The sequence below is a fragment of the Dermacentor variabilis genome, chromosome 2 (genome assembly GCF_050947875.1).
Source record: "Dermacentor variabilis isolate Ectoservices chromosome 2, ASM5094787v1, whole genome shotgun sequence".
Taxonomy (NCBI): domain Eukaryota; kingdom Metazoa; phylum Arthropoda; class Arachnida; order Ixodida; family Ixodidae; genus Dermacentor; species Dermacentor variabilis.
In genome coordinates this window covers 45,504,253-45,528,324 of record NC_134569.1, presented here as the reverse complement: position 1 = coordinate 45,528,324, position 24,072 = coordinate 45,504,253, and the positions used below count along the sequence as shown (strand labels likewise).

The 24,072-nt window shown below is 46.0% G+C and overlaps 1 protein-coding gene across 1 annotated transcript in view; it reads right to left on the bottom strand.

Annotated features, from left to right (window-relative positions):
* Positions 1 to 21,784, bottom strand: part of LOC142571747 (venom factor-like) — a 120,873-nt gene extending 99,089 nt beyond the window's left edge. The window contains exons 1-6 of the mRNA XM_075680325.1: positions 21,602 to 21,784; positions 20,223 to 20,380; positions 15,856 to 16,056; positions 10,415 to 10,485; positions 2,192 to 2,323; positions 2,034 to 2,076 (exon numbers count right to left, since the gene is read on the bottom strand). Of these exons, the coding sequence (XP_075536440.1) occupies positions 2,034 to 2,076; positions 2,192 to 2,323; positions 10,415 to 10,485; positions 15,856 to 16,056; positions 20,223 to 20,380; positions 21,602 to 21,672 (676 nt within the window). The 5' untranslated portion in view covers positions 21,673 to 21,784. The remainder of the gene's footprint in view (positions 1 to 2,033; positions 2,077 to 2,191; positions 2,324 to 10,414; positions 10,486 to 15,855; positions 16,057 to 20,222; positions 20,381 to 21,601) is intronic.
* Positions 21,785 to 24,072: the final 2,288 nt, after the last annotated feature.

Below are 24,072 nucleotides of genomic sequence, written 5' to 3'. Positions count from 1 at the left end.
GCTGCAGGTTTTAGGGCGCTATAACGTAAAGCTATTCCAAACTTTTCTATTCCAATTCTGCAATCAGCCCTCCGCGATTGGTCAAAAACTTTTTTGAACTACCCCCACGTGGTCTGTCTATCACAAGCCGTTACGAAAACCGCGATAGCTCCCCATCTGATATAACGCGTACGCACTGATTATGCATCTTTGGACCAAAATAAAAAAATAGTTATTTCTGATTCGACGCCTTTTAGCCATTAACCCTCGGCTGTTCGTCAAAAGGCTTCGGGTTGCACCCACTTGACCTGCCTGTCACGCGACGTCACAAAACAGCGAAAACTCACTACGTCAGAGTGACATGCACGCGTTAAAGATGCATTAATATGCCGAAAAAAACAGATTTTTGTTTCTGAATAGGTGCAGGCTGCCCCAATCCGAAAGGAATAAGAGATGGCTGCCGCCGATCGCTCAGGCACTGGCTACTCGCACCTGCCGGAGAGTATGGGTTTATTTGCGTACAATAAACTTTTTGCGTGGTCGTGTAACGTTTTCAAGCACTTTCGGCACATTTACGACCTCGCTCAGCCAACTTTTCTTTGCTGAGGATCCTTTTTAGCGGCATTCTTAACCTTCCGTTGCATGCCGCCGCGATTTTCGACCAGCCGCCTCAAGCCAAGTAAGGGAAAGCGGACCAATTGCAGACGCCGGCACCACCCTCTTCGACCGGTTATTGATTTTCAGTGCACTGGCTCGGCCCCATCGAATACCTCTCCCCTTGAGCCTGCTCCTCGCCTCTTGTCAGCCAATTAGACAAGACAAGCCGCTCACTGTAGGAAATGTTATTCGTTTTTAGAGCAAGCAAAAGTGACCCCCTATAAGCGAGGAGAGCGTTTGATTGGTCTATTCAGGCAACGCTGCTGATCACCGCCCGATGCTTGCGTCGACGGTTAAGCAAATTTGACGTCAGGAGATTGGAATAAAAACATATTGGAATAGTTTTACGTTATAAGGCCCTTAGTTTGCCGAAGTTAGATTTTCAAATGTTTCTTCTTTTTGCCTAGTTAATGACAATTCCTACTAACAAAAGTCTTTCTAGCATTGCTTCAATATAAACAATTATAATCCAGTAGCCTGAATCGAAACGCATATTTTCAGTTCAATTCCTGAAGTTTGGTCTTGGTCGCAATTAGTCAAGTATCATTCTGTATACGAGCACCTTCAATACAGAAAACACTCATTCAACTTTCGTTACCTAAAGGGAGGAACTTAGGTTCAGAGTAACTCTGTGCGACCAATTCCGCAGTTTTCGACATCAAAGCAAATTCGGGGCCGATATTCCGCTAAGGAATGCCAGCGGAGTGTTCCTCATTCAAGGTGCCGAAGGATATTAATTTTATCAGGAAACACGGGCTCCGATGATTGCGCGTCTGTGTATTTTGATGAGCATGATTAAAGGGACAGCAGCAAACAGCAAGATAATTTCACCGATTTTTTAGCGATTAGCCTTACGCCGTGAGCTACAGAAACTTTAGCTGAGTTCATCGTTGCTGCACTGGAGGCAATGGGATGTGAAGTTGCATATTGAGGAAAACTTGCTGACCTTTCCACGCGATAGTGTAAGTTTGAATTCTAGTCTCAATTTCACTTCGCACTGCTCTCAAACCAAAGCGATTCGACCGTTGTTGCATACCAAGTACAAATAGTCGAATAAATTGGCTAGAACTGTTCGCATGAGCAGGTGCTAGGCAATCGTGGCGTTGGACATATTATCAAAGCCAGCCGGGCACCGGGAACTAGCACTTAGGAACGAAAACCCCTTTAAGCTCCAGTGCTCAGTTATGTCAAATAAAGGGGTCGTGATGCGTTTCGTAGGTACGAAAGCACGGCTCTCCGCTTCCCGCACTCAGAAACTAAACCAATGTGCTGGATTCTCTTGGAGCCGCAGAAGGCAGCTAGTGGAAAGACTAACTCTCTGATTCCTGCCTTTTTTTTTTTAATTTTGCGCTGCTAAAAGTTGCTAGCGTTGAAATGCTGTGTGTGATTTCACTCACCATATTTTTCCACGGCGAATGTAGCAGTCGTGTTTTGCTGAAGCTGCTCGCGAAAAGCAGAGGTGAAAAAAAAAACAGTATGTTACATACGCCGCTACAGTAAGATGACACAAGCCAGGTGACTGCGTCGAAAGCAGTCGCGTTGAGAAGAAACTTACCTTGTGTCCGTAACGCATGACCAGCTTCCACTCCCCGAGGACAGTGTGTTTCGGCACTGTGAACTGGTGGCTGAGCATAAGTTCTCGGTCAGGAACGAAGTTCTTCTCCTCCAATACCACATTTTGTGGATTCTGAGGAAACATTATCGGACGGGTAGAAAAAGAAGAAACAACACGCTTTGGAAAGATTCCACCTAGTGGAGTTAAAACGAAGTAAACGATTGGCTGGCCCCGGAAAAACATGCACACACACCTAGGGCACAAAAGAAAAGAAGTTAGTAAGCTTTCATTTATTCCTTTTTCTTTCTCCTCTGGTGCTTCGTGAAGGGTCATGTATAGCGATAAAATATTTCCAATGTTGTAAGAGTGTAAGAGGGGGGTTGAAGATTAATATGAGAAGACAAGGATAATCATCAATAGCATGGCAAGGGGAGAAGAGTTCAGAATCGCCAGTCAGCCTCTAGAGTAAGTGAAGGAGTACTTCTATCTTGGTCAATTACTCATTGTGGACCCTGATCATGAGAAGAAATTTACAGAAGAAAGAAGTGGGTTGGAGCGCACACGGCAGACTTCGTAAGATCCTGACTGGAAGCTTACCAATATTGAAAAGAAAGGTGTTCAACCAGTCCATTCTACCGTGCTAACATAAGCCGCAGAAACATGGAGACTGACAAAGAAGCTAGAAAACAAGTTAAGTTCCGCGTAAGGGAGCGATGGAACGAAGAATATTAGGCGTTACTTTAGAGAAGAGAGCGGTGTGGATCAGAGACCAAACGGGGATAACCGATATTCTAATTGACATTAAGAGAAAAAAAAATGGAGCTTGGCAGGTCATGTAATGCGCAGGTTATATTACCGTTGGACCATTAGGCTTACAGAATGGGTGCCAAGAAAATCGAAGCGCACTCGAGGATGACAGAAAACTAGGTGGGGTGATGAAATCAAGAAATTCGCAGGCTCTAGTTAGAATCGGTTGGTGCAGGACAGGGTTAATTGGAGATCGCAGGGAGAGGCGTTCGTCCTGAAGTGGACATAAAATAGGCTTATGATAATGATGATTATAATGATGTTGATGATGATGTCCTATGTTTCGCCCTTTTCGTTGCAAATATCGCACGTTTGCTTATATTTATCTTGACGCAATCGGTGGTTTAAATCGTATGAAATGAAGAAAGGAATTACGGCAGAACCCATCTCACAATAACTGTCGCCGTTAATGCGATCAGAATATATGCATTGTAGCGACACGCCCTATTTCTTAGGTCGCATTTATGTAATATCTGTAATTGTGCTTCTCAGACTGTCCTTGCAGCGGCTATAAACGCCATATACCGTCTCCGGTATCAGTCGATGTTGCAGTGGCGCTCGCTTGCCAAAGTACGACGGCATGACGGCGATTGTACGACGACACAGTGTCGACGATGGAAAGACGAAGACACAATGACGCCGGTGAAGTGTCAAAGGCGATAAGACGATGACGGCATGACAAGATGACGATTATGAAATGTCGAGGATGTTAAAACGAGGACAGGGCGACAATAGGTTGACGTCGAGTGTATGACGACGATGGCATGACGGCAACCGGATGACAACGCATGAATGACATCGATGGCATAATCACGACGGAAATACTACAACACTGCGACAAGATTGCGACAACGGGTGCTTGAGAGCGACTGTCTCGCGATGATGCAATGGCGGAGGTTAGATTTAATGGTGGTATAATAACGAATAAATGATGACAGCACGATTACGATAGCATGACGAAGACGGAATGATGTCAGTGGAGCGACATAGGCAGTTTAATGTCGACGGCCTGGCGACAATGGTTTGACGCTTCTGAATTGGTGAGGATGGTCAAACGACAGTGTGACGACAATAGAGTGACGACGACGATATGGCGAGAGTCGTATAACGAAGTTATAATGAGGACACTGTAATGGAACAACCATGACAACGTCGGTATGGAGATGAGAGCGTGACGACGACATGTTGGTAACGATAGTGTCACGACAAGGGAATGAGGACAGTCGCATTATGAAGCTGTATCGACGGCGATAGAACCCCCACAGCCGCATCAATATGACGTTACGACAACGAATGCAGGACGATGGCGATGATAATGGCGTAAAGACAACGACACCACGACAGTCGTATGACAAAGCTGCAATTAAGATGATGCAACGACTACGACGGCATCACGACCATGACCATAATCCGGTTGCCGTCATGCCGTCGACATACCTAGGGACTCAAGCTATTATACAACTTAGGCCACTGTGAAAGAAGTTGACGACGACGAAGTGTTTCTATCATAGAACGCTTGTACCTTTGTCTCGCTTTGTTTCTTTCCAAACTCTGGGAGCTGCCGCTCCCGTGTTCTGGCAATGGACGAAGAAACCCTCGAAGACCTTCCTGGAGCCAAGCCATCACGCGGGGTCGCGTCCAGGAAACGTGGAAATGTGTCAAGTGACACGGACAGCGAGGCAACCAAGTTGTGCTCGGACAGCGTCGACTCGTCGGACGACGATTTCACGCTTGTCATGAGCCGAACCACAAAAAGAAGACTGCTACGGAGGTCATCTTCGCCAAGTGTCTCCACTGTGAAGACAACACCGCAGCGCTGGCCGCACATTATGCTATTCATGCCTGTGGACCCAGTGTCAAATCTGCGACTCCCAAACAGGTAGGTCCTTTCTGCGTTTCTTGAGGGAATCGCGCCAAATGAGATAAAGGACGTGAGAATAAACGCACGGAAGAAGATCCTTGCAGTAGATGTTCTACACCGTAGTGCACTGCAAAACCTGCGACACGTAACGGAGATCAACAAAGTACAAGTGCGATCCGTGATATCTACTGGCTGCAATAGGACTATCGGCGTCATTTATGATATCGATATTTCTATACCAACCGACGACTTACCAATATTAATAAAGCCAACTACAGAAGGCACTCTTATCACGCACATCACAAGACTTGGCAACACCCGCTGCCTGAAGCTGTGGTTTGATGGAGACAGCCTTCCCTCACACGTCAAAGTTGGCCACGTCCGCCATCCAGTCCGCCCATACGTACCGAAGCCCCTGCAATGCTACAAATGCTGCAAGATGGGACACGTTAAAGTGTCTGTAGGAATAACCCTGTGTGCCCACGGTGCACCGAATCTCATTCAGCAGATGCCTGCCGCGCAACTGTGTTAAAGTGCCCTAACTGCCATGGTACTCATGAGGCCTCATCCAATGATTGCCCGCGGGTGAGGAACGAGCGAGCAGTACTCAAACGTATGGTACGGGACCATTCAACACACAAAGAGGCTGCCGCTACTCTCAGGCGACGACGACATCGGCACCGGATAGCAGCACGAAGAGTTACGTCTACTGAAAGATATACACCATCTTCCGGCAAAGTGGCTACCGTATCAAGGCCGACTTCCACAAAAACAGACACTGCGAAAATGAAGACTGGGGCAACACACTCACCTCCTGAAGAGTGGCCTACACTTCCACGAGCACAACCTGCCTCGGAGTCATATCAAACTGCGCCGCCCTCAATGACCTCACGAACCACGGATGGGACGACGACTGAGGATCGCCAAGTCATAGTGATGCTGAAGGCACTTATGGACGCCATGCGCATTCTACTGAGCAGCATGAAAACCCCGTCGGCACAGAGCGCACTGCAGGTGCTGAACACCTTAAGTCCGGTGCTTGCGGCTCTAGGGTAGAACCACGGCCCGAGAGATGCCGTCGTTTCAATAGGAAGTCAAGAGTTCATCTGTCTTTCAGTGGAACGCCAGAGGGCTTAAGTCACGCATGTCCGACTTTAGACAGTTTGTCTTTACGTACCAGTTCCCCATTATCGTGATTTGCGAGCCCAACCTGTCAGCTCCCATAAGACTGTCCGGGTACGAGTGCTTTATGTCCTCTACTCACGGAGAGTACAGCGAGGTTGTGTTTATACGCCGTGACTTGACTTATGTACATCACCCAGTGCCTCCTGACGAAGCAAATCAATACGTTTGCTTAACAGTGAAGAAGAAAAAGCTCACGTTTACAATTCTTGGAGCCTATTAATCTCCAGCAAGCCGTCTAGATTGTGAGCGCCTACGGGGAATATTGACGTCGACTCCACAGCCGTGGGTGCTCACTGGTGACTTTAACGCCCACCATTACCTATGGGGAAGCTCCAAAGTTAACTCTAGAGGCAGAACGTTGGTGTCCTTTGCCTCTGATCGCGAATTTTGCTTGTTAAATGATGGTAGCCCTACTTATCTGCGTGGATCAGCGTATAGCAGTTGCTTGGACCTAACCTTCGTTTCACGGTCGCTTTCGAGAAGAGTACACTGGTTTTCCGATTTAAAAACACGGGGTAGCGACCACATCCCAACCTATTTGAAGAGCGAAGGTTTGACTAGCTCCAAGTCCTCCAGAACCGTCCAGTGCACCGATTGGCCTAAATACAAAATAATAATGGAAGGCTGTTGTCGTGACGGCACCTCTTATAACCTACAGGGCGCGATAAAGGATGCCATACAAACAACCACGTATTTGCTTTCGAGGAGTTCTTCCCGCGCCGATTTCGACATCGAACTAGCAAAACTTCGAGCAATTCGCCGTCGTGCGGAGCGAAGATATAGACGCACGAAATCCAATCATGATTTGAGATTGACTAGACGAACACAAAAGAAAATACAACGTCACATGAACAAGCTGGCTTCGCGACAATGGGCATCCTTTTGCGAGTCCCTGGATCCGCGAAAACCTTTGTCGCTTATATGGATGGCTGTTCGCGGCCTTCGCACAACCTTTGGTCAGCGCCACCCGTTTAAATCTCTGGCACTTTATCTACAATGTAGAGATATTGACGTCGCTGAATCTTTCTGCAGAAAGATTGCTGTTGAGGCAAATTCCGATGGAACGGGTACGGGAACGCTCGATCACCCACTGTTCTCACGCGATCCCCGCATGGAATGCCCTTTTTCTATGGAAGAACTAGAAGCCGCGCTGGCTTTGTGCAAGCGTTCTTCAGCGCCAGGACCTGACGGTATTACATACGGTGCCCTGTGTAACCTCGGAGACTAAGCTCGGAAGGCACTCTTGCTCTAGTACAACGACTCCTGGCAGGCAGGTACGGTTCCGCAAGAGTGGAAGTCAACTCGCCTCATTCCACTTCTCAAAACTGGCAAGTCGCCTTTGGACATTTCCTCATACCGCCCGATCGCACTTGCCAGCTGTGTCGGAAAAACAGTGGAAAGAATGAATGACATTACCGTTGAGACAATGCGTATGCATCTCAGACATTATGCTAGGACCCCTTCCCACCACTTGGCGAGCCTCACTGCTGCAAGGCCCTGCTCGACATTTAACGGTATTGTCAGTGCACATCGTGCGTCGTTTACTTCAGGGTACGCACCTGCGGCCAAGCCAGCGTTTCCTCCGTGGTGTTTGAGCCGTCCACAAGCACATATAATGATTCTAGAACTGCAGAAGAAGACACATCTACCGGCCTCTCCTCTAAAACAGCTGAGCTTACTTCTGCATGAAAGGTACAGAAACGACGTGCACATCTATACCGTTGGATCGACTGCGTCGTGAAGTTCTGGTGGTTCCGTGGTTATACCAACGCGAGGAATGACACTGCGGTTCAAGACATCGCATGTCACAACCTCAACGGCGTGAGATGCGATTCATTGATTCTGAAAGACCTAGAAAATGGGCTGTGTTCTGTGATTGAAAACCGGCATTACAGTGCACGCAGTCAGTTCTCCGACACGGATGTCATGACCAATTGACATACGAAGTCATGAAACTTTACCATGATGTCCAACAAAAAGGCCACGAGGTCGTTTTTCAATGGGTACCTGGCCACTGTGGAATCAGGGGCAATGATTCCGCCGATAACGCTGCTCGCACAGCACATCAAGAAGAGCACAGCGTTCCAATTCCGCTTTCGAGGACTGACGCTGCAAGGCAGCTTCGACACCTGGCACGCAGTCTCACAGTGACCGAGTGGAACTCGCCAAACTTACGACTTACACGACTGCATCGACTAAACCCCTCCCTGCAACTCCGACCTCCAGTGGCTATGGTGTTGGGCTGCTGAGCGCGAGGTCGCGGGATCGAATCCCGGCCACGGCGGCCGCATTTCGATGGGGGCGAAATGCGAAAACACCCGTGTGCTTAGATTTAGGTGCACGTTAAAGAACCCGAGGTGGTCAAAATTTCCGGAGTCCTCCACTACGGCGTGCCTCATAATCAGAAAGTGGTTTTGGCACGTAAAACCCCAAATATTATTATTATTTATAACTCCGACCTCCACTCGGACTTCCTGGACGTGAAGCTACGCTTCTCTGTCGCCTTTGGTTACGAGTTGCCTTCACAAAGGCATACTGTACATTAATTGGAGTGACTGACAGTGCAGCATGCGAGGTCTTGGCACCGAAGAAAACATCGACCACCTGCTGTGCCACTGTCCAAGATATGCCCTAGAGAGACAAGAACTTGCCAAAGCTTTCCAAAAACTGGACAATCGGCCGCTTTCTGTGCAGGTGCTGCTGGAACACCGCTCCCATCGCCCGTCGGCCCATAAAGCGGTGAAGGCGCTTTTGTGTTTCTTAAGGACGACGGGTTTGTGCGACCATCTGTGACTATTAATGCAATTTCTGTAAAACCACACGCGTCAGCGAACTTGCCGCAATTTCCTTCTTTCCTTCCCTCCTCTCTCTCCCTGTGATCTTTGTTTTACCTTACCCCTTCCCCCGCTGTAGGGTAGCCAACCGGACGTTATTCTGGTTAACCTCCCTGCCTTCTACTTTTCTCTTTCCCCCTCCTCCTCCTAGGCCACTGTAGAACCACTGCAGTCTGCGCTGTAGAACCACTGTAGTTAGCGCAGGAGGCGTGCCAACTATGGCACGACGAGAGTCAAATGACGAAGATGGTATGATTGCGACGGCATCCCAAACATGAGCATAACGACAGTGGTATGACGACGACTGTGTGACGACGATGGCATGACGACGACAGCAGGACGAGAGTCGGATGACGAAGATATAATGACTACGATGGAACCGCCACGACGGTAAAACAATGAATATATGACGACAACGTAATGACAGCAATAGCGTGACGATGATGGCATGAATCGGATGGGGAAGCTGGAGTGAGAACGATAGAACGACCACAGTGGCATCACGGTGATGGTATGAAAACGAATACGTTAATGCTATGATAACGATGGCCTGACGACGACAGCATAACGATAGTCTGATGGCATATCTAGAATGATGTCGATGTAAAGACTACGATGGCATCAGGACTACGAGCAAGCACAGTGGCCCAAACTATTAGACAACTTAAGCCACTTGGTCGGCATTGTAGGGGTGACGACGAATGGAGGACGAGAGTCAGACAGCGACGCTGAAATGACCATGATCAGACACCCAGTCGCCCTAGCTGAAAGACATCTTGGTCTGCTGTGGGGGCGTAAGAGGATGGATAGATAGATAGATAGATAGATAGATAGATAGATAAATAGATAGATAGATAGATATGCTCAAACCGCCTGAATTTTTCTAAAAAATTCTAATCGCATTGTTACGGTAAGATGAGGGCAGATGGAGGAAGAAGAAGGTCAGAGACGCTGCCTGCTGCGTGTTGGTGGTCAGCCATCTTAGTTATTCTGACTCATCCTGTATATATATTGTAAATATAGTTTTTATCTACTTGCAATATCCCCGTAAAATATTGGTGGAGGGGCGGAGTATCGATCCCCGTACCTCTCGCAACAGTATTAAAAGAAAATTAAAGGTAAGACGCAGCGGAAACACTATTACACCATATGTCGAGCATCTTCGAACCTCGTTTTTTGCTTATTAGCCTGTCAGCATGAATTGTTGCTTCGTTGGAATAAACCCAATGGCGGTTTTCATTTTGTGCCCAATTGTGGCTTTCACTTTCTGGATGCATTTGAGCGCGTACTCGTTCAAATGAACTTGGCAAAAAATCACAATCACAGGAAACGAAAGCGCGAATAGCGGTTTCTGAGTAGACGGGCGTCAAATATTGATTTCACACCAAAGATATTTTCGCATCTTCACTTTACCGCCACAACACTTCGTCACTTTCTACCTTGGGTCAGACGCAGCCCGCTTAGAATACCATTGCTTTCTCTCTATGCTTCTAAACGTGTACAGAAAAACAATATGCAGTGCAGACCAATACGTACCCTGACTTCAAGTTTGAACGGCGTTGACGCTGGGAGCAGTGATCCATTTAGGGCGATGAACCTGATGTGGACTAGACCAGTCAAACATACCGGAGCAATTATTAGTTAATAAAAGAGAAATTGCGCTTCTACGCAAAATAAGCAGCGATTCAAACTGAATACTTGGCGTGAAGTAAGTCTAAAGACAAAGCGAGCATCACATTAGTGTTCACTCCTACTGCAGCACAAATAGCACGATAGACGTCGCAAGATAGACGGGCCTGGTCTTTAACTACCCTGCTAACGACAAAGCACTGTTATACATCGAGGCCATGCAATTTACGCATATCGTTGGCCTGCCCTACCTCCACATTCCTTGAGAAGCTCCCCTCCCTCACACTACACAACGCTGGCCGACATCCGGGCGAGCAATGCGAGACTTCTTTTTATTGAGAAGGCCTTTTGGCACGTTATTCGGGACAACGTCAGCTGAGCGTGTCTCCGCATGACTGGGTCGCAAAGGACGACGCCCTAAGAGGAGAAACAGGGATGTCGTGAACTAAAAGCGTCTTGCTCTGAAATTAAAGTATACGCTCTATTTCTTTCTCTACTGAGGTACTTTTGCGACGGATAACTGCTTCCAACATCGATTGCCCACTGACACGCATTAAGTGGTTTCGTATAAAGTGCTTGCAGTGACTATTAGCCATGGTCGCGCATATATTACCGGCAATGCACAAAACGCAGATGAGATCACTGTGTATGGTAATGTTGTCATTGTAAAGCTGTAGAGCCATGCATTTGTGGTGACATATTGCCCCCACAGATAACTAGAAAGAAAATGTTGGACTGGCTTAAGGGTTAGTGTGACAGATAAGTATACGTTATCCGCTATAAACTGCCGCAAAGCTGCTCGTTTCGCACTGCTGCAGAAACCTTGAAATATTTCTATTTTGCATGGTGTATGGATTCGCATGCTCAAGTGAAATCCGGTAAAGTTTCATATTTATTTATACGAGGAACGGTCCTTACTTAGCACGGTTGAAGTCGTAAAATTTACGCATCACAGTACACCTTAGAAGCCTGTATTTCAGTGGTCATCAGGCACCCGCGACGCTAGTCGAAGGCGACGAGGAGGAACACGTGTGTGCCCGAGGCGTGTACAGCTAACGCCCCTCCTACCCCTCCGTGACTTTTTCGTGGATAACTTTGATTTATTATTTGTCCTGGTTGTTATAAAGTTAAACTTTCCTAGATTCCATTCAGTTGGCCCAGAGTGCAGCGCGTGCGTTTTTGAACTCAGCGTTTGGCACTTCGTTTCAATGCCCACAGGTGGCATGCAGAATACATGTTTAGATTTTTAAAGTCTCGAATATAAGCCAATACTTTCATGCGCGCAGACAGCGTACCTTCCTGAGAGAACGGAAGCTGAGCTGTGGAATATAATAGGTAGAATGAAGATGTTCAAACCACCAGGTTTTGATAAGATCCGCGTACGAAATCTGTACTACAACTTTAACAAACTAAAAGGTGCGATTCTCAAAATACTAAACGGAATATTAGAAACAGGAATGATGCCCAAAGAATTGAAAATTTCGATAGTGAGACCTGTGTACAAAAGTGGAAAGAAAAATGACTGCGCAAACTACAGACCGATTTCTGTCATACCAGCCCTGGTTCATATATTGGAAAAACACGTGGCATCCGTCATGCAGTCTTTATGCGATAAATGTTCATTAAACAACCCGGCACGATATGGGTTCACTAGGGACCGGAACACAACTACGCTCGTAGAAGCATTCTCGGATTACGTTAACGCCGCAATTGAAAACAATCACCTTGTGCTAGCATTGTTTTTAGACCTATCAAATGCATTTTTTTATCATCATCATCATCATATGTACTTTATTTCTCGTCCGAGCGAGGGGAGACTGGGACTAAAGGCACGCAGGCCTGACAGAAGTCCCAGACCCCACGGTTACAACAGCGGATAAAATCAGTACAGATGAATACACATATAACGTACATATATATTTTACACAAGAGATCATAAATTCATGAACAAAAATGATTACAATATTTTTTCGTTAGAACCAGTAAGCCTCATAAAGATTAGCACAGTATGCGCTCTTTGTTAGATCATACATGTCTACACACAGAGGCAATAAAATGAAAAATGTTAATAATTAGTGAAAGCAATGTCATCGGCGAATAATAATGCATTAAGCTGTTTTTTATAGGTACTTTCTGAAGCACTGAAGTTTAACGATTCTCCTACCTTGTTTACTATTTCTGTCGACTGATATATGAAAGTTTGTTTACCATAATTTGTTCTTGTTTTCGGTAAGTGTCTGGTATTCCGGCGCAGTGCATAACGAGGTATTTCATCGTTGTCTATTTTGGTGAATAATTTTTGCTTGTGTATGGTCATCAGAAGTTTCTTATAATATATTCTGTCTGCTCGAAGAAGGCAGTAGCGTTGAAATAATGGAGCTGTTTCAAGGTCTACAAAACGGCCATGGTAATTGCAGTATATACGAAGGATTCGTTTCTGTAAGAGAATTAATTTGTTGTAGTTTGTTTTTGAAGTAGTACCCCAAACCAGGACCCCGTAGCAAAGTTTAGAGTAAATGAGAGTATTGTATAACTGTTGTTTGAGCCAAAGCGGTATCAGCTGGGTTATCCTGTTAATGATACCGACAGATTTAGAAAGGTCATTGCATAGCATCATTATATGCGAACTCCAAGATAAATGTTCGTCAAACCAAACGCCTAAGAATTTTTGTTCTTGGACATGATTAATTGCTATACCATTGTAATTAATGTTAATGTAATTAGGTGTGGTCTTGTTACGAGCCCTGAATAAGATGTATGTTGTTTTTGCAGTATTTAATTCAAGACTATTTGCACTCAACCACACTAATAAGCGATTTAGATACGCATTAACACTGACAGAAAGTTCAGAGGTGCTACTGGAAGTAAAAAAACACGTTGGTATCATCGGCATACATTGCCAGGTCAGGGGAGTCGGGTATTCGTACAATATCATTTACATAAATTAAGAACAATAGTGGGCCAAGTTTTGAGCCCTGAGGTACACCCTGTTTTATAGGCAAAATGTCAGAGGTACTAGAATTTATCTGAACAAATTGGCTTCGATTCGTTAGGTAACTTCTTATTAAATCATTAGCGACGCCGCGTATTCCGTAGATTTCTAGTTTATGGAATAATATTTTATGATCGATCGAGTCGAAAGCCTTCCGTAAATCTAGAAAAAGACCAAGTGTAACCTTCTGTTTTTCGATGTTCTCAATTATTTTATCCTTGATATCTAGAAGGACTTGCTCTGCTGACTTATTCTTTTGGAAACCATATTGGTACTTTGAGATTACACTGTGTTTAGTCAAGAAAGACCACAGCCTGTCAACTACGACGCTTTCGAAAAGCTTTGAAAATATATTTAAGACCGAAATTGGTCTGTAATTTGAGACTTGATCTTTCGCACCACCTTTATGTATTGGTGTTATGCGAGCGGTTTTTAGAGCATCTGGAAAGATCCCTGAAGATATTGACAAATTAACAATATAAGCTAGAAGGACACTTATTTCGCTTGAGACATATTTTATCGGCTTCGGTTGAATTCCGTCGGGTCCGGCCGAGGCTGTGCTCTTCATTTTGTGTATCAGAGATTGCATCTCAACGCTATCTGTGGGTTGTAGAAAAATGGAGCTGGTCACCAGTGGGATGTCGATTGCATGAACCACTCTTCTTTCGCCTCCCCTCGATGTACATGAACCAGCCTGAACGAAATGTTCGTTCATGCTCGTCATTTGACTTTTGTGCAGTAATGGTGTCTGGGACGCGATACTCGACTTTCTACTTGTTATATTATTCACTGCGTTCCATATCAGTTTCGGTAATTTGATACTAATGATCACGCCATATTGTTTCAAAAGCTGGATAACGTAGGTTTCAGGGGCCGATTTCATAAATTCCTTCAGGGATATTTCACAGACAGATCATAGTGTGTTAGAATTGAAAACAAATACAGTGAACTTAAAGCAATAAAATTCGGTGTTCCGCAAGGAAGTACTCTGGCCCCATTACTGTTTAATATCTACGTCTGTGAATTGGGTATTTTGAATTTAAGATCAAGAATCTTCAAATATGTAGATGACAAAGCATTAGCACTACAATTCACTGATTTAGATCTTGGGTGCAATATGTTTCAACAGGATGTGTGCAGGGTAATAGACTGGCTGACGCAAAATTCAATATATTTAGATCGGCAAAAAAACAAAGCTTATCTGTTTTAGAAACCCACACAAACGAATGGCCCTGAGTCTCTCTTTTTACATAACTCACATTGCGATTCGTACACATGTAATGCAATACCATTTGACCATGCGATCAGGTATTTCGGAATAATATTTTATGAGCATATAACATGGAATGATCATGTGCAGTATATATGTAACAGGCTTAGAGCTGGTGTCTGCGATGATGTACAACTTATGAGGTAAAGCTTCAATGTACTTGAGGCGCACCATATACATGGCGCTGGCTGAATCTGTTATAACCTATGGTATTACATTGTATAGAATTTGTTCTGATCACAAAATGGGAGCTATAAACCGCATAATTAAAAAAAATAGTAAACAGTGTAGCCTACGGAACTATGGTGCAACAGGCTGATAAGGAGGAACAATACAATAGGCTTGGCGCACTGGAAATGCGTGAAGTATTTTATTACACTGTGCTCACAAGTCATTACTATATGCAAAGGATTTCAAAGTACCTGCCAAGAAAAACGTTGCCCTAACAAAGACAGAAATATACATTAAGCCACGATGCTTTACACATTACGGGAAAGAAATGGGGCTATATTACGTGCCGCAGATATTTAATGAACTTGGAGAAGCGTTTGGAAATTTCAAAACTAAACGAAAAATGACGAAATCAATGAGGAAATGGTGCTCATCGTTGCCGATAAATCACTGATGGCCTCTTGCATGTAGAAGGTTGCTTTCCTGGGTTTGCTCCAAAGATGTCCCGCGAGTTGTGATATGGCTCATTGTCAAACTATTATGATGTCCTTTATTTATTTATTTACTTAGTTTAATTTTTGCTCGAGTTGTACTCATAAGTGCTCATCATGTCTCTATAATTTGTATAATATGCCTAGTACGTACTTGTATGCCTTACTTCATTGTTTTGTGGTACAAATTCTATGATTCACCGTGCTGCCTGAAGAACCAACAAGCACGCTGTGCTTAGGTTGGACAGGAAACGAAAACCTATGTACCTAATGAAGATGACTAAATTTTGATTTGATTTGATTTGATTTGATCATCGAGTGCCCTTCATGGTAGCGCAGCTTCGGTTTGGAGATAACCCAACGCTGAAGTACTGGAAACACTGATTCCTCCACAATACAATTCTAACATCTCCATGACACTCACCGTTGGAGCCCGGATGGTAGATTGGCTTGTCCGTCTGCAGGAAAAGGAGGTCGGCCGAAGATCCACTCACGGCGAGGCGCACCTGGCGCTTCCAGAGTGTGCCGCACTGCACCGTCAGGGTCACCTGCACCTCTTCCTTAGACAACTGCAACTCGGACAGATCGTCGGGCTTTACGGACACCTCCGCAGTGGCCGGGGTGCCTGCGAGCACAACCTTTAATGTTCTTAAGGGCACCCGGTAGCTGAAAGACTTTATTATCTACCAGTACTGATAATTTTTTCATGTCGTCGTAAGTTGCATTATCGTGATAACACAAGTACCGTGAGCACTGTTGTTAATACCACCGGCATGAGCGCTACCCCAGTTCATGTCCCTATTATCAGCGGCTACAGTGATAGGTGTTTCGTTGAGCAGGCTTATGCGAACATAGGGGCGGGATAACGTAAAACGATTCCAACTCATTTTATTCCAAATCCGTGATTAGCCCTCCCTGATAAGTCTAAACAGCTAGAGCGCAGCGCAGCATATTGGCGGGCGCCGCATTCATGAGGGTGGAGCCCAAGCCATTTTGACCTATCACAGACGGATAATGGCAGATTGGAAATACAAAACTGATTCGAATAGTTTTTACGTTATCCCGGCTCAGGCCTCTTGAAGTTCGTCCAACCGCTAGCACATGTTCACATATGCGCGCTTTTTTTTTCAAGCGAAGCTTGTATTGGGCTGTCAAGTATCGTTGTCATGGTGGCGGAAAAAAAAAACCCGCTAGCTTTCACAGCAGAGCAGCTGCGGGAAAGAGCGGTTTGGTGGGTTGACAACTACCCCGGCTCTGGAGCGTGAGTCATGAGCAAGGATTCCAGCTGCATAGGCGCGCGCTCACGCTCACCAGTCAGAGCTGTTTCGCTTCCGCCGGGGAGAGAAAGGATAGGAAAGGGTTTCGCGCGCTGCACCGACTTCGTTTCCGTTCAGTTCAGTCTCTGAAAAAGCATGGGACGGCCACCTGTTGTGCATTCTCCTGAGGAAAGGGCAACCTTCAGCAAATAGTGGCGCAAGCTCGCCCGTGAAAGGGCTCGCCGTCGGAGCGCTGATCCAGCTGTTAGAGTCGCCCGTGCCCAGGCAATCCGACAGCAACGAAAAGAAGATACCGCGCTAAGGAAGTGGGAGGCCGAAGCAATCCGGCACCGTTACCTGAGGGTTACTTAACCGTGACCAAGGTCAGGTGCACGCCGGACAAGCTTCACTTAACCCCATTTTCCGGTAGGGGAAGAGTTGGTCTTTCTTTCTTTTTTGAAGGGTACCTGCGAGGTGACCCATGTACAGACTTGCGCGCTAACCTAAACTTCTGTTCGGACATCATTGCCCGGTAAGGACATATTTGCCCAGTAAGGATATATCGCTTACAATGTGCTTTGAGTGATTCAGATCAAGCATGGTTGAGTAGGTTTTAAGAAATTCTGCAGGCAAACAGTCTGCAAGTTTTTCAATAGTGGCTGCCTGTAATCGGATACTTTCATTATTCCTCATATGGGGCAAGTCATCTTGCCGTACGAACGGGCAACACTTCATAAGCGGAAGAAACGCTTATTGGATTATGTTCTGCGAATGGCTTCTGCTCGAAGGATCCGCCGCGTTGGCTAAGTGGAGATTACGTTTTGGTGCTCAGCACTAGTTGGCGGGTCTGATTCGCAGGTACAGTAGCCGTTGTTGTGCCATTACCACAAGCCCGGATTCCGAATCTGCAAGATGGAGAATTTTCCTGCGAGCGCCCTTTGGACAAACCCGGGGCTGCGCCGAAAGGCACAGCGCCCTAATTCTCCCTTGACAAGTCAAGATGCTGAGCCGTCAGGCAGTGGTGTCCTCCGGAGAAGCATCGGCGGGCAACATGTTCAAACGTGTCGCCAAGTGCCAGACAGCCCGGCGCCGTACCTCCCCTTCCCTGGAGGTCACCGCGCCCGCCAGTTTTGAACGGGGTGACCAGCGTGTTCGCTGATTGGACCCCTTCCGACGACCGTCGAGTGCTCACTTTGTATTGGGCCGTTTGAGTGACAATGGTTTCTGGGGGCTTATAAGCCGCGGCGCGCCGCCTGGAAAACCGGATCCGCCGACCCACCGGGAGCAGAGTGCCGCTCTCGACTGGAGTGAGATGTGTCACGCGTTTTCGCCGGACGTCGCCGTGCGAGAACAGTCGCGTTTGCTGTGAGCTCTCGGCCCCAGTGCCGATCCCTTCATGTCCTGTATAATGACCTGTATATAGTGTATAAAGTCCCTTTTGTTATTCTCACCGACGCCTGACTCGGAGTCTTCGCTACCAACGCTCTGTCACGAAACGGGTGACGAGCGCTACGGGACCACCTCAAAGTCGTAACACCGTGCGTCCTGGTTGGGCGACGAAACACAAGATCGCTTGTGTACGGTTTAGGCAGTATTCTAAAAATATCCAGGTGCTCAAAAATAATCCGGAGAACTTCGCTGCAGCGTTTCTGAATGCTGTCGTGTTCTAGGCAGTGAAACCGTAATTAACGAATAAACATTCTCGGTTTATCGATAATCATATATTACGAATCCCGAGAAGACATTGTCAAAATCCACGAGGCTAGTGCAAAAGTACTGACGTGGTGTCAGAACTGTTCTCTTAGTTTTCGCGGCCCCATCCTGTTACATCACATCTGCGATCTCAGTGAAGCTAACGTATCTGCAATCCCAGAATTGTAGTTTTGCTTGTAGCTATATAACTTAATGTTTATATTAAATGTCCCCTGGATCTCTAACCCAGCCTGAATTTAAGTTTCACATTTCTTTATTAGTAATCGACATTTTAATTAAGAAAAAGCTATAGCTCTTCTATTGTGTTCCTTTGCGGCTATACCAAATGGTTTTATAGAGTAACTACCTAGTATCTACGTCGATCGACTGTCCATATACAGGGTGTTTTTTAGGCTATATAGGATTTAAAAAAATATACAGCAGAAACCATCCTCAATGATTACATTGCGAAGCATTTTCGCCCTGTACGTGGCTTAAAGTCCTAACGAAGTGAGATCCTCCCGGTGAGACGTTCACTCGAGGAACGCATGCGCTGTCCACGACGCCCTGATGACATACGATCGGAAGCACAGGTGGTTGCAGACGCCACTTGCCGTACCAACTTTGTCTCCGCCAAAGTGCCTTTGAAAGTATGCGTCTGCGTCTTGCAAGAGGCGGTCTCGGCGGCCTATTCCGTGGGTGTTCGCTTGGCGTGGCGCTGTTCTTCGGCCACGCGTCGCTGCTATTGCTCGCGCTCCACGGCCGCGCGTAATCTCGTAGGCCCGTGACTTCGCCTTCTGCCTCGCCACTTCGGTAGGCATCGCATACCGCTGTAGTCTCTGCGGAGTCTTTGCACTCTTCCGCTTCCTCTTGATGCTTTTGAGGTCCCATCGCTGCGCCTGCAAGTAGAGGCCTACGCGCGACCTTGCTCAGCTAGCGCAACCGAGTCACATCTACTTGTGGCGAGCACACCCGTAACCGCGAGTGAGGCAAAGGGAGGAGGCGCCCATCCAGTAGCGGTGTGCGAGCGCGGAGCAAGGAAGGACCGAGCCAAAGGGCGGCCAGCGAGCCGGGGTGACAAGCTCTGCGACCTTAAGTGGCCTTGCCTTTGACCTTGGCTCCAACTAAGCAATACAGCCCCCCCCAAAAAAAAATCGATACTTCGCATTTAAAATCGTCTTTAGCAGATAACACAATTCTCCTCCTTGAGCCGGATTACTCGAAGATGCAAGCATTATTTGCACGATCAAGATGTGCATAATCGACTGATTAGCATCGTTTTACTAACTGTGTCTTTCACTTATTACCTTAGGGTGTATATTTCATGTTACGAATTGTAGCTGGTGAGTTCGCACTTGGAAAGAATTGTGAGGATGACACCAGTTTCTAGATATTCCTCCGTAAAGTGTGCGATGAAATACGCTGGTGTTTCAGTGAATTTTTGTGCTTCAATCCACAAAACTGTATTTTGCTAAAAAAAAGTAAGTGGTACAAGTACGCACCTATACAGCAAGTTTGGTGCGTATATCTCTAAACCGGTGACATCCTCAGAATTGCATCGCAGTGGATCCGTCTGGCAAGCTCACCAGCTACAGACGCATCCGTCTACAGACGCATCCGACGAATGTGTACCATCAAGTAATTAGTGAAAAGCATGATTAGCTGGAATCCAGTAGCAGGATCAGGACTGTGGAATCTATCGCAGCCAATTTTCCTTATTCCCTATTGTACACAGAAAAACAGCTGGTATGCCGGAATTCCAGCCTCAACAGCTTTTGCGGCCTCGAACGGGGTTGCCATTAACCACGTGTCTACCGCAATCGGCTTAGTTTAATCCACGAACCTGGAACCACGTCGAACGTCGTCTCGAAGAAAGCGGCGCGTCCCACCGGGTGACTCTCAAGCGACACGCTCACCCGCTGCGGTCGGCCGCTCACGATAGCCACCACGGTTTCTCTGGCTCCGAGACGCAGCGCATTTGGTGTCACGACGACACACTCGCTGCGAACCACACGCCAAAACAACGTCAATGATGAGGGGTCGGCCAGGTGGTTGTTTTTTTTTTTTTTTGACTAACGTCATTATTTAGTTTGCAAAGAAGTCCTGCGAGCAACCCGATTTAGGAACGATACGGGGCTCCCTCAGGTACTTTATTAAGGATATCAAGAGTGCGTTAAGGTGCGCTTCGAATTCCTTCCGCGTAGTTATAAGCTCGCTTTTATGACGTTTACTAGTACAAAAGCGAAGTTCTTTTGACGTGCCCACCCGTTAGAGTGAAGGCGGATGACAATAAATGAAGGCACAGGAGTAAAGATAGACGAGTTCCCTGTAGCAACAGAGGCTCTATTAAGCTGTAAAATAAATGAAATACTAAAGTTAATATTCTGAGTTTTTACTTAGGAGCATCTTTCATAATGGACAAATTGAGGTAAGCTGATGCTCGAGGAAAATCCATTGTATTGAAGTCCCCAAGAAAGAAGCTTTCGTAGGAACAAATCTTCGAAAAATAGAAAATGAACGTGTTCTGCAGCAGAATTAACGGAATAATATATAACATATTGGGCATAGTGTAAGTTTACCTTTTACCTGAGTGTTTAGACAGTAGCTCTCACCCAGAATAATTTCGGCGGCAGCTGTGCTTGCTGGCACCTCCCCACCTTTCTATGCATCATTTTTTTTCTTGAAAGCTTTCCCTAACCAGTGTTCTCGGGACATTTTAGGTCTGAACAACAAATTTATAAAGGGTTTACATCAAGAGCGTAGTTACCATCAAAAACTGCCCCTACGCTGTCTGCAGCGTGGCACCTTGACATGCTATATGGTTTCGTTTCCTTCCTAAACGCGTGACATCTTTCCGACATAACATTTTGAACTTCAGACAATAGCAACGTATTTGCTAGTAGCGACAGAATGCAGACTGTAACACAGAACATGAAACTGGACATGGCAGTGTTATTTTCTTTTACATTCGCTACAGGGGCATGGAGGGGATATCGAATTAGTTCTGCTAGAGAAAAGTAGCGACCACGCTTTTACAGCCTTCGGCGGAGTATCGCACATGATATGATCGCTAAAATTGCCCAGCTACAACTTTACCGCAGGTTCTTGAATAATAATAATATTAAAGGGTAGACTTTGGCTATTCTGGTCCCGTAAATTTTTTGCAAAACGGTAAAGCCTACTACAGTCTATCCGACTATAGCATGCAAAGGTGTCACTCACTCTTTAGCATGTGCCCATTGTACCGATGTGACGACTGCGGTAAGGAGCCACAGTACTTGGAACTCGTTCATCGTGGCGACCAAGTCAACACTGACTTGCAGGGGTCCTGTGTACCCAGCGAGGAGAGCTTTGTAGACCAGGAACTTGAGTGCGTCTTCTTGTCGCCGCCGAGCGGGCTTGCCTCACGAAGGAGTAATAGGGATGCACACTCTTTGGGCGCGGTATCGCCACGAGATAGTAGTCGGCGCGCTGGGTTTAGGTTACACTGATTTCAAGCGCTGGCTGGGAAACACCACTTGCGTAGGCGTCTTCGTGCACGAGCCTCCCAACACGCTAGCTTTATAGTTGCACTAGTTTGCGCGCGAAACCGTTCGACCGACGCAAAACCGTTCGACCGACGCAATTCAACCGACGCAAGGGCACTTAGAAAACAAAAAATATACCCAGATCTAACGGATATGGTTCGAGTCTATGAGAAGCGAAGCTTAAGCAAATTCGTTAATAAATGTTTTATAGCTAACGGCGATGCGCACATTTTGGTCAGGACGGGCCGGTGTATGTTCAAAAAGGTACGACACCTATCAAGCAACATTTAGGGGTTCTGTGTCTCTTGTGTTCCATTGAGGCATACCGAGTCTGGAGGATTGGGCAAGAACGAGCGCTCCTCCAGAGGCACATACCGAATGGCGAAATAAAAGAAAGGAAAGTAAGTGAAAAAACTTGAGAAATATGAATAACCATTCTATTTAGAGATCGGTGTGCTCAAGAGGTATCTGTGAGCCAACATTTAAATTTATAATTCTCCTAAGACAGCGCGCTAAATTCTGTGTGCATTCGTGAAAACACTTCATCAACATCATCAGCCTGTTTTATGTCCACTGCATGACGTAGGCCTCTCCCTGCGATCTCCAGTTACCCCTGTCCTGCGCCAACCGATTCCAAGTAGCCCCCGCGAATTTCCAAATTTCATCCTTCCACCTAGGCTTTGTCGTCCTCGATTGCGTTTTCATTCTCTTTGTACCCGTTCTGTAACCCTAATGGTCCAACGGTTGTCTAACCGGTGCATTACATGACCTGCCCAGCTCCATTTCTTCCTCTTGATGTCAATGAGAATATCGTATATACCCGTTTGCTCTCTGATCCTAACCGCTCTCTTTTTGTCTCTTAACGTTATGCCTAGCAATCTTCGTTCCATCGCTCCTTGCGCGGTCCTTAGCTTGTTCTCAAGCTTCTTCGTCAGTCTCCAAGTCTCTCGCCCATATGTCAGCACTGGTAAAATGCACTGATTGTACACCTGCCTTTTCAATGATAATGGTAAGCTTCCAGTCAGGAGCTGGAAATGTCGGCCGTATGCGATCCAACCCATTTTTATTTTTCTGTGAATTTCCTTCTCGCGGTCAGGGTTCCCTGCGATTAATTGACCTAGGTGAGCATACTCCTTCACACACTCTAGAGGCTGACTGGCGATCCTGAACTCTTGCTCCTTTGCCCGGCTATTTATCATTATCTTTGTCTTCTGCATATTATTCTTCAACCCCACTCTTACGCTCTCTCTGTTAAGGTCCTCAGTCATTTGTTGTAACTCGTCTGCATTGTCGCTGAATAGAACAATATCTTCGGCAAACCGAAGGTTGCTGACATATTCGTCGTCGATCTTCACTCCTAAGCCTTCCCAGTTTAATAGCTTGAATACTTCTTCTAAGCGCGCAGTGAATAGCGTTGGAGAGATTGTGTCTCCCTGTCTGACCCCTTCCCTGCTTTTCTTGTGTCGAATTAAAGAAGCTGTAGAACCTCTGCAGATATTTTCCAAGGTATCTACGTAAGCCTTCTGTTCTGTGAAAACACTTATATCGCTTGAAAGCCTTTTCACAGGTAATTAAATGAAAATGCATTAGTTAACCCAGAGGGTTCTAGATTTAATCGTCGCCGCTTTACTCATAAGCAGCCTCTTATTATATGGAATATAAAGGAGATGCCGCATCTCGGACAGCAGGGAAACTCACGACGTGCCTCTTATGAGTGCGCATGAATATATGAAAAAAATAAAGCAAGTAAGTGTTCAGTAATGACTCGCAATGCCCGTAAATAGCTCGGAAACGTCAAACTTACTTTAAAATTCACACGTAACATGACCCCAACTTTATAGCATGTAAACTTGGTGTGACATAAAGTTTTTTGGGGACATTATAAAACATGAAGGATAGCGGCTGTATAAGGCTTTCGAACCGTTCATAAGTAGTTTTTATTGACTAAGGCCATAATTTTGCCACACACATTGAACTTGGGATAAGAATCAGATTTTACATTTCTATCGTTTTGTGCAATGTTGATTTTGGTGGCAGTGATATTTCTTCCAGAACAGTGGACTAAGCATTTCGCATTTCGTAAAACATGCTTGAAACATTACGGCGCCCACGCGTACATAATTTTGCTGCAAATGTCCTAATTAACAAACGCCCGTTCAACGTTTT